At 31.3% G+C, this 11,418-nt stretch overlaps 2 protein-coding genes across 3 annotated transcripts in view; one reads left to right on the top strand and one right to left on the bottom strand.

The window, feature by feature from the left end:
• The window catches only part of LOC126736321 (bumetanide-sensitive sodium-(potassium)-chloride cotransporter), a 76,252-nt gene extending 71,718 nt beyond the window's left edge, over window positions 1-4,534 (top strand). The window contains exons 9-17 of the mRNA XM_050440627.1: window positions 625-816; window positions 872-1,103; window positions 1,165-1,286; window positions 1,384-1,519; window positions 1,581-1,792; window positions 1,854-2,095; window positions 3,390-3,535; window positions 3,595-4,104; window positions 4,160-4,534. Coding sequence (XP_050296584.1) covers window positions 625-816; window positions 872-1,103; window positions 1,165-1,286; window positions 1,384-1,519; window positions 1,581-1,792; window positions 1,854-2,095; window positions 3,390-3,535; window positions 3,595-4,104; window positions 4,160-4,404 — 2,037 coding nt within the window. The 3' untranslated portion in view covers window positions 4,405-4,534. The remainder of the gene's footprint in view (window positions 1-624; window positions 817-871; window positions 1,104-1,164; window positions 1,287-1,383; window positions 1,520-1,580; window positions 1,793-1,853; window positions 2,096-3,389; window positions 3,536-3,594; window positions 4,105-4,159) is intronic.
• Window positions 4,535-4,791: 257 nt separating this feature from the next.
• LOC126736329 (very-long-chain (3R)-3-hydroxyacyl-CoA dehydratase) lies at window positions 4,792-8,962 on the bottom strand. Of its 2 annotated transcripts, none has more exons than XM_050440638.1 (5): window positions 8,529-8,962; window positions 7,824-7,946; window positions 5,877-6,108; window positions 5,413-5,761; window positions 4,792-5,354 (listed from the first exon to the last, which is right to left on the bottom strand). In XM_050440638.1, exons 1-5 carry the CDS (start codon window positions 8,607-8,609, stop codon window positions 4,961-4,963), a joined length of 1,179 nt encoding a protein of 392 aa, XP_050296595.1. In that variant the 5' UTR covers window positions 8,610-8,962; the 3' UTR covers window positions 4,792-4,960. The 2 variants fall into 2 exon arrangements, with proteins under 2 accessions (XP_050296595.1, XP_050296594.1); XM_050440637.1 differs by having other exon boundaries at window positions 5,413-5,764; window positions 8,529-8,958.
• Window positions 8,963-11,418: the final 2,456 nt, after the last annotated feature.

The following is an 11,418-nucleotide window of genomic DNA, read 5'->3' on the forward strand; positions in this document are numbered from 1 at the left end:
CCAAGAAACGAAGAACATGTGGCTCGACCCTTTTCTAAGGAAAACTAAATAAACGTATTTACAAGAAATATTTAATATAATACAAGTGGTATGATTATTTTAAATTAGGTAGGTACTTAAATATTAATTACTAATTAAACTTAAGCTGGAGGATGAATTGTGAAACTTCATCACAATTTATAATACTTTTTATATATAACTAAATGAGATGTGGAAGCACGCAGGAGTTATCTCCAATTTCGATTTCTTCATAAAAACGAGCATAACAACCAATTAGGTGCGATTAGACTGCATCGACTCGCCCCTTTCGCGTGACGTCAGGTTAACCGGATACGGATGATTTTTGGAAAAATTTTTAATTTATTTGAAGATTGTACAACATTGAATTTTCTATTAAAATAACTTCCCACACAGCTCAATTTCTATTTTGCAATTGAGCTCTCGGCAACGTCAAAAATTTTTGTTTGAATTCTTTTCGTAGGCGCAGATTCGATAGTCATACAATATAAAACAAACATATATGTTCTGCTATTTTGGAAATTACTTTAGATATGTGTTAGGTACTATTATACACGACCAGTGAGTGCGTGTATAATAAATGAAATTAATTGAAATAATATTTAGGATCCTCAAACATCTATTCCTAAAGGAACCATACTGGCAATATTAATAACCACAATGTCTTACATAATAATGGCAATATTTGCCGGATCAACAGTTATGAGAGATGCAAGTGGGAACGTGGAAGATTATCTACTAGGTAATCTTACAGATTGTATACCAAATTGCACATATGGACTACAAAACAGCTTTCAGGTAATTAACCAAAACTCACATAGTTTATTATTTATTTTTTTAAACTTTTTCTAAGGTTATAGAACTGGCGTCACTAGAAGGTTCTCTAATTTACGCAGGATGCTTTGCCGCTACTCTATCTTCGGCATTGGCGTCACTGGTATCAGCTCCAAAAGTTTTTCAGGCACTTTGCAAAGATAAACTCTATCCTCGAATCGAATGGTTCGCCAAAGGATTTGGACCCAACAATGAACCACTCAGAGGATACGTTTTAACTTTTGTCATAGCGGTAGCATTTGTGTTAATAGGTGCGTTTGTTTGCATATTACTTAGATTATAATAATTAGTATTTTTTTATAACCATTTCAGGAGAATTAAACTTGATAGCGCCATTGATTTCCAACTTTTTTTTGGCTGCTTATATGTTGATTAATTTTTCAACATTTCACGCCTCCTTAGCAAAACCAGTTGGCTGGAGACCAACCTTTAAGGTATTTATGTAAGTTTTGCGTATCTCACCATTAACATTATGCACTATTTAAATATCTCGAAAGTAATTGTGTTTTTTATGTCATATTAAATTTGCAGTACTACAATATGTGGCTCAGCTTAGCTGGTTCAATACTGTGTGTTATGGTCATGTTTCTGATTTCCTGGTGGACGGCTCTTTTAACATTTTCAGTGATATTGGCATTATATTTAATTGTTGCCTATAGGAAACCTGGTAAGTGGTATGACATGTACACACCACTTACTATGTATATACCACTTACTTACATTTTCAGATGTAAACTGGGGTTCAACAACCCAAGCCCAAATTTACAAAAATGCCTTGAGTGCTACTCAACAATTAAATACTATAGAAGAACACGTTAAAAATTACAGGCCTCAAATTTTGATGCTTTCTGGAATGCCTAGCGCCCGGCCGGCATTGGTTGAATTTGCGCATTACCTAACAAAAAATTTATCCATGCTTGTATGTGGAAATATCAACCCTGTAAGCAATAATGTGATGAATTGCTATTAAAGATATATAATTATCAATTATATTATTTTAGTGTCCCCTTTCTCAGCGAGCAAGAGATGTACTGACCTACAAGGCAAACAGTTGGTTAAAAGCACACAAATTTAAAGCATTTTACCATCAAGTAGATGGAATGTCATGGTTAGAAGGTGCGAGAGCTCTTTTAAAAGCCTGTGGTATAGGAAAACTCAAACCAAACATATTAATGATGGGATACAAATCCGACTGGCAAACCTGCCCTACAGAAGATTTGTTAAATTATTTTGAAATTTTGCAGTAAGTAAACCAGGCAGCAATACAAATAGATTATATCAAAATTATTTCTTAAATTTGCACCTATACCTACAGTGGTTACCATAAGTATTAGAAAACACTTTTACAAGGAAAGAATAACTTCTCTATTATCTTTTGATAGCAAAAAATAAATTTGTAAACTGAAAAACTATATTATACCAACTTGTTTTAATAAAGCACCCTGTATATTTTTCGCCAAAAAGAAAGATATTCTGATTTCAAAAATTATACAGTGCTTTCATTTTAAAACGAACCACCCTTAATAATCCCTTAAAAACAAAAAAAAGTCAATTTAGATATCCAGAACTTTTAATTTTATATTTGACAAAGTTTTGTCAATCACCTCCTCCCCTCCAGCTAATCTCACTTTGATATATCAAATGGGAACCCCTATCGTGTGACACATCATTGTAAGCCGCATTAAAATATTTATTCATTGCTACCCTAAGTGTGATATGTCATTTTAAAGGGCAACTATTCTTGATGGTTATTTAAAGCTAAAACAAATAAAATCATATCCAGCACAAAATTTCACTTCATAGGAGGAAACTTTTCGGTTCGCCAGTACTAAAATTATAACTGTTTTAATAAAATTTATTTAAGATTTCAACATTTTATTGTAATAAATATTTTAAAAACTACTTAGTTAAATTATGGCGTGGAATAAAAAGGCAATCTTCACAAAATCTGTTTTTTGTTTCGGTTTAATAAACCATTTTCAATGGCATGCAATTTTTAAAAAAAGTTCACGTTTGGTGTTACTATTAAAATCAACAGGTAAAATAAAATATACAGTTACAGCTTTCGAAAAGAAAGAAAAACTATAACGTCACCTTACAGACTTATACAGTCATACATAAATAAACAAAGAAAACTAATCGCTTTATTATTGTAGGCAATGGGTACCAGAACGACGTACTAAGGTCATATTCCTGGTCATTTCCTAAAATATTGTGCACTTATAGATAAAAATGGAAAAATAAATTTTAAAAAATTGTTATTTCACAATAAAAATCCTTTTTATTCCATACCAGAATAAATAGACTTCGCCTTGGAGCAGAACTCAATATACTTAATTAAACATTGACAGTTAAAATCTTTTATCTAGAAGTCCAAAAAATAATCGAGGAGAAGCCAAATTTGCGTCTCGTAGCCGCAGGTTCGAAGAGAGTTTTTTTTCCTAATTATTATAGCAACCCTTGTAGGTGGGTATATGTGCAAATATAAAAAAATATGTTCGTATTTTCGTAAGAATCAAAATTGTCTACTTTTCTAGTAACGCTTTTGATATGCACCTTGGGTTAAGCATATTTAGGCTTCAGCAAGGTCTTGATGTTAGTGAAAACCGCAATGAGTTAGAATCAAAAAGTAAGAGTAGCCCTATAATGAGAAGGAACCTATCATATGGACAAATATCCCAAAGTAAGTATAAATCCCAAACGATTTAATAAAAAACAAACTAAATGCTAATAACTTTTTAGTTAGTAGTATTAGTGAACAATCATTTATTACCAAACTTAAAGAAGATAACGTAAATACCAGCCCAGACGAAAACTATCAAATGAAATCCATAACAGAATCTGTACCAGATTTAGCATCCGAAGCACAAACTGAAAATGATGGCAATATTACATTTAGAGAGAAATTTCTATTTCAAAAACCGCAACGTAAAAAAGGCACAATCGACGTATGGTGGTTATACGACGATGGAGGTTTGACCTTACTCTTGCCACATATACTGAGCACTCGACGAAACTGGAAAAATTATAAACTTCGCGTTTTCGCTTTGGCAAACAATAGAGAAGGTTTAGAGTTAGAACACCGAAATATGGCCAGCCTCCTAGCGAAATTTCGAATCGAGTATTCCGACCTGCAAATCGTACCTGATATATCAAAGAAAGCCAGTGATGCCACAAATACCTTATTCGAATCCCTTGTAGCTAAATTTAGAAGTCAATCTGAAAATTTGGAGGTAAACAAGGAAGACCCCAGTAAGTTTGTTAACATTATATATATAGCAAATAATTTTAAAAAATATATGTATAGTTGCAGTGACAGATTCAGAGCTTATGGCAATGAAAGAAAAAACTAATAGACAAATGAGGTTAAGGGAGCTTCTTTTAGAGCATTCCCATGAAGCAGAGATGGTTGTTGTGACATTGCCTATCCCAAGAAAGAATATTGTCTCTGCAGCTACTTACATGGCTTGGTTGGAGTTGCTGACCAAAGATATGCCGCCTGTGTTGCTTGTTAGAGGAAATCAGACGTCTGTTTTAACATTTTATTCATAATTTTTATCTACTTACCTATCTTATTTACCTACTGCTTTTATTTATTCACACCAAAGATTCATTTCAGTATTTTTTTAAGAGACAATATTGAATTTATGTTTTTAATTTAGTTTAAACTAATTATTTAGTTCCTTAGGATTTTTATAACTGTGAATAGTCATGCATCATGTAAATACTTATATCGTCATTGAGTTACTATGTTTTATTGGTTTTTGCTATATATTTGTACCTGCATAACTTATAATATTTTTAAAAAATAAAATTTTCCGTGGAGTTTATATTTTACATAAACAAGTTTTATTTGGTTTAAAAATGCTTTTATTTTACAGAAACCTTACTGTGTTCATTTGATTTCTCACATATATACACTCCAATAAACCAAAAAAATACCATATAAAGAGTATATACTACATATACTTTTACATTTTCCGAAATCTTAAACTTCTTAAAATCTTAATGAGTCTAGTTGTTTTAAGCTTATTATATTTGCATGCGATCAATCAATGCATTTAAACATACTAAGCTATTTAGCATTATACATGCTGATTTTGGAACTTTATTTGGTTTTATTTAAATAAGGGTTTTTTAAACTCTTAAGAAATCCCAGCCCAAGCTTATCAAATGGTTCACTACCACCAAGAGCTTTAACTCTACCCTTATACATATGTTTTAGTAGAAAATACATTCCTGGCAAAAAAACGAAAAGTAAATATAAACGAAACACTGTTAAAAGGTCGAAAGTTACGTTAAATTTGTTAGGCATTCTCAAATAGTACCTAGGCTCTGCATCCAAATAAATGATGTGTCTAAATACTATAACAGCTTCACACATAAACCCAATAGGGTAAAGTATGATCCATGCAGTATACCGCAACCATTTGAAAAAAGGATATACCCATTGTTTAAAGGTGTTTTTGGAGCTAGTCATATTTAGTATATAGTAGATGTATCTAAAACATAAAAAAAAACTTTAGCCGATATATTTTAAATATTTAATGTCACATTTACCTAATGATATCACCATAAACCCATGACAAAAACAGCCATGTGATGCATGGCATTTTTTGTAGCCTAGGCTCCAACTCCAAGTTAAAAATTAAAATTGCAAGTCTTCCAAAAATCTGTAGAAGAGGCATTAACCAATGTCCTTTTACATAACCAAAATATGCATGCATAATTTCTAAAGCTTGCAAATGTTGTATAAAAAGGACTGTGCGACCTACAAGTGGATAAGTCTGGGCATAGAGTGTTTCATTTAGTCCAGTTTTGCCGATGGTGACAGTTAATATGATTGCAATATATAGAAACGCGCACAGCATCGCTAAGTTGTAAAAAGGCAAGTAAACAGCTTTAAAGTCTTCTGAAAAGAGTGTTCAAATTATCTGTTTGTTATTTTACAAAAAAACATAAAAAATAGTTGTACAATATGACAATGCTTATATTTCATTTCATTTCTAAATATTACTATTTACCTTTAATATATCCTAGTTCACTCTTCATTAGATTTTTATACACATCTGGATAATCTACAGCAACGTCGTTTACTTTTTCATCTAATAAATCTTCCTCTGATTGCCACTTATCAAAATCAATTTTTAGCCAAGTAGGTTTCTGGGGAGCTGAGATTAGACGAGGCCACCATCCTGGACTGGTTTTGTTTAGGGTTATGTTGATCCCATTATCAGTTATTTTGATACAATGATCCTAAAAATTCCCTTAACTTTATGGATTTAATAACAAATGGCAAAATATTAGAACTATTATTTAAACACATAAATTATTCATAATGGAAATATATTTAATACTTGAGTAGTATAGATTTTAGTTCCTTCAATAACTAGTTTTTTTTTTAACTTACAATTCAACTTACTTGACAATTCAAATTAAATTATTATAAAAAAATAAGTTAATCTAAATCTTAACATAGTCGTTGGCTTTTCAGCTTTATATCATTTTTTATTTGTGTTTCCTCAACAGTTAATTTTAAATTATGAAACTGGTAGTTTAGGTTTTGCATCTTTTTATACTAATAATTTTTCTCATAAACATATTGGTTAGTAACATGTGAATTAGTGCCTTGATTCTGATGTTTATTTGAATTTCATGGATCTAGATTGAATATGTTTTGAAGCGAACAGATGGATAAATAAGTTTGGATATATTCCTAATATTTTGTTAAATATATACAGTATTTCATTAGTCAATTTTTGGGATGAGATTTTCTGATCCTTAACAATGGAACTGGGGGAGAGTCACCTCCTCCCCAAAACATTTCTAGGAAAAAAAAACTTGGAAGAAAATTTTGTGTATGATTTGTAGTTCCAATCTTTTACACAGAGAAAAATATTCTGTGATTGTGAATACCTGTATTTAACATAATTCCATCATACCATGCTCAGATGAAGAAGATTACAATGTTTTATAAGAAGATATTGTACAAAACATTTTTGATAATTACTATTTGAAGTGGAAATTTTGATGTATTTTATGGTAAATCAGATACCCAAAAAATGGGAGAATTTATAATAAAATGAAGGAGATCTCATGAATTTTAATGTATGAAATTGATATTTATATTAACAGTTTCTACCGATGAGTATGATGTGCAAGTAGAGGGAGACTGTGTGTGTTTCATTTATCTTATCTGATTTGCATTGTTCACATTATTAGAAATCACCTTTAGTTCTATTGCTGTCAAACATAAAAAAGTTAACTATAAAACACTTTACTTTTTATGAAACATTTTACCTATCATATAAGTAAAATACTAATCAATATAAGTTACAACTAAATCATGTAATAATTTAAATTCTATTATCTAGATCACTCTTGGTATATGGCACAGAAAAAGCATAGAACAATAACTACTTTAGTTAACTTATACTGATAGATCCTAGAAGGAGCAATATTTTTCATGACTAAGTATTACATGTGGTGAAAAGACTTATAAAAAATAAGACTATTAAAAAATACTTGTAAAAAAAGGTTCTTTTGATTGGAAAGTGACATATCTCATCCAAAAATATTTCTGATAAATACTATAAATTTATATAATGTATAAATAATTTCAATATACAAACATTTTCCACAAGCTCATTACATTCAAGGATGTTTGGTTAATAACAGATCATTGGAAATGCACAGTAATGATCTTTTTATATGTAGGTACCTCTTTTAACGCCATTTTTACTAATTCACAGGTCATTTTCTAATACAATCAAGAAGTCATCTTATGTATCTCTTCTATTGTCTCATCTACCATTAACCATTTTCATAGTTGCTAGTAATATAAGTCAAATAACAATAAAAAAACACTTACCATACAGTAATAAATTTTATAGAAATATTTAAAATTCTTTTAAAAGGTTTTATTAAGTTGTACTAGTGAATAGTGAAAATAAATCAGAGTTTCAACTTACACATCCATTATCTTTAATAGCTTCAAACAACAATAGTTTAAAGCCATATTTTTTTATTCCTTGTGCTCCTGTCCCTAAGCCATTAAAAGAGAGAGCTTTTTCTTTAATATCAATATCTGGTTCCTACAATAATAAGTATATGTTAAAGATTTTTTTAAGAAAATTGGTCTGCTTTTCAAAACATTTGCCAAATTAAAGTGCTAAAAAAATAAGTGGTTTTTGTGGTAATACTAAAAATTCACTATGGTTAGATTAAACATTTACCTACATATATACACCCAACTTATGCCCTGCGTGTCATGTACATTAAAAATGAGAGTGATAAGTCAGATTAGGTTAGCATGCCATTATCCTTGTTTGTTGAAAAATCAAAAAGAAAAAGCATCAATAACCCACCCACCTTTAATTTTTAAACTATTACTTTAAATTTATATAAACCAACTTATGCCCTGCATGTATATTAAAAATGAGAGTGATGAGGTCAGATTGGGTTAGCATGCCATCACCCTTGTTTGTTGAAAAATCAAAAAGAAAAAGCATCAATAACCCACCAACCTTTCATTTTTAAACTATTACTTTAAATTTGACAAATATTTGTTACAGCATTGTTATAGAAACATTTTTCCACAATTTTTATCATCTAGTATTTGAAAGCCATGTTGGCAGATACTACATGCACATAACTAAATAAATAAATCTTATTACCTTTACATCTCTTAGGTCTATCTTCAGAAATATGCTATTTTCACTTTGTGCCCAATATACAAATGGACTAAAAGTAGCCATATTACATAAAAGGCAGGGCCAAAATGTGTATATAAAATAAGCCAACAAATTATTTTTGCAATAATTGCATGTGAGTGCTTTTAATTTTATGGGTATTTGTGGTAGAATAAAGTCATTTCGATTAATTATTTTATTAGGGTAAAGTTCATTTTTTAATATACTTATAAAAAGATTGGTAGGCTAGTCATTTGATAGGGGTTAATTACACAGGCATTATTATTATGTTAACTTAATACATATTAGATAACATACACTAAAAAATCATTTGACATAAAAATAACAAGTTTTGTAAATAAATATTATGAAAAAATGGAAAAAGATAAGTAAAACGTTTTTATCAATAATTCGATAATTAAAAAATAACAATATTAAAATGCCAATCACATATTTCATCTGTCACTGGACAGAAATGTAAACAATAACGAAGTTAGCGATGTTAAGCCCATTTTTGATGTGCAACGCCTCACTAAAATATATCGCGGAATTAAGTTGCAGAGATATTTTCTCAATTGAGATCTTGCTGTAGATATTGTCAAAGTGGAAAAGTCCTAAAATGATTTATTTTAAATTTACGAGTTCCAGGGTAATTGAGATATGAATTTTTATTTATTTTCTTAGCGGTTATTAATTTTCAGGTTGTGACACTTTTTTGTTAATAATTTCGAAACCCCTGGTAATTATTCGAAATTTTAAGAATACTGTTGTAAGAAAACTCAATTTTTTCAAGAAATATATTGATGTATATGATCCTTAATGTATATGATTTACCTTTTTATATTTTCACTCCAAAACCGGAAGCACTAAAGCTGGTTACACTAAGGTTCTATAGTATATATCTAGAAACATACAGAAAAAGAAAATATTACTTTCATTAAAATAATTGAACAAAGATTTATAATAATTTTACTCTTATATAAAAATAGTAAATATTATTTGATATACAAACGTGTTTGTTTTTTTCCTTTAGCACAAGTAACTAGTAAATTTTTATGGAAAGCAACTCTTAAGATAACTAAAATCAAGTGATTTTATATGAGTTTTACAGAGTTGTTTAAATTTTGATTTTTGATTAGTGATTGTCCTTATTTTGTATGTTAAGGTATTAGACATTTTCGAGCTGAGAATGTTATACACTTTTGTGAAACTCTCTTTTTTGGTATTTCAGGGACTTTTTGTCAAATTTTCATTGATAATTTTGGGGTGTTTACCTATGTATAGTAGTATTTTATAAGCATATAATTGGCACAACCTCATCACTGGAAAATGTCGATACAATTGATCTGTTGAATAGAGTGGGTCCTTGTTCAAAATTATCTTAATACATAGATTTTGCAGTATTTGTCACAGTTTAGGCTTAAAACGTTAAGATCTAACCACTTTTTTAATAATCTCAAAGCATCCTCACATTTATTTTTCACCTCTTCTCAAGAACTTTTACAAACACTCCCATGTCATCGGCACCATTACAGAGTTCGGGGCTATATCTAAGAAATCTTTTATACAAATTAAGAACATTATATTATATTACTGTTTCATAAAACTTCTTTTGTTGTTGGTAATGGGGGCAGGTTGTGGCGCAGGAACTGACGCAGCAAATTTAGCATTATTCTGCTATTCTCATCTAAACTTAGAGGTAGGAGGGGCTGCTGTTGCAGCACGGGCTTAAGTGTTTTGTCTGGGATTTTTAGGACATCCCTGGTATCACGCCGTATGAACACTGCCACAATTAACGCATGTCGGTGGGGTGACAAGAGGTTTCTCGTATTCCTTCCCGAGAAATTATCCTTGACGCATTTGGGGTGCGCACTGCAGCGTGATTAACCATGTCTGTTTAACTAATACCTGTGGCACTGAGTACTTTGTGTCTTGGCTCGTTGTGGCTTAACACGAATCCTCATATCAAAGAAGGCTTCTAGCTGGAAGATCTGCTTTTTTTCCCTGGGTAAAACAAGGGAAGCTGTTTTCTGTCGGAATTATACCAACGTGAAACTGCTAAAGGGTAAAAACCTTGAGAATTTAATTCTTTAATTTGCATGTTCAACTTATTACTTCATCAATTTGCGGCGCTGAGTAGTATTTGAGCACTCTCCACACCACTACGTACATTATTTTCTCACCGGGCAAGGCGAAAAATTGCTCCTTGTGATCTTCAAGGAAAGAATCTTCGTCGTGACGACGACATGATCAGCCTCCTTCAGAAGGAGGCGGAGGGAGGGGGTAGAACTATCTATGGGTTCAGTTTTTATTGAAGAGCAATAACTAGAACAGTGGCGGTAGTAACCAGGAGAACGATTGAGGCAGAAACCGAGGGGGTGAAGGTATTAACCATCGAAGCAGAGGGTGTAATATTGGTTGGAGCAGGGAGATCAGATACATTGCTTTTACTTGAGAGAGCGTCGCATAGCGAAATTTCATGATTTCGTCGGATAAACGATCTAGTCTCGACGAGACGGGCTTCCCTGTTATGGGCTTGGGTAGCTTGCTTTTCCAGGCACTTCTGGAAAAAGGCCGTATGTTTTCATTGAGGCGCAATGCTATTCTGGAGCCCCAAGGCCCTATCGTAGTCCAGCTCACGACGACTAATACAGGGTCTCTCTCAGCAGAAACACGTATCGGCTAATAAAGCTTTATTTTTTCTGCTCCAATATCATAGGTTATCCCGATTAACCTATCCATTTAACATTCCATACTAACTTCTTTTTTAAATTTTATTTATTGTAATGCTCATTTTTAGAGCAGCTTTACAAGTAAAATTTTAGTTTTGTATAAAGCTCAAAACTTGTTTTTTCTTAATGCATAGGCTATATAG

Source organism: Anthonomus grandis, chromosome 5 (genome assembly GCF_022605725.1).
Source record: "Anthonomus grandis grandis chromosome 5, icAntGran1.3, whole genome shotgun sequence".
Lineage (NCBI taxonomy): Eukaryota > Metazoa > Arthropoda > Insecta > Coleoptera > Curculionidae > Anthonomus > Anthonomus grandis.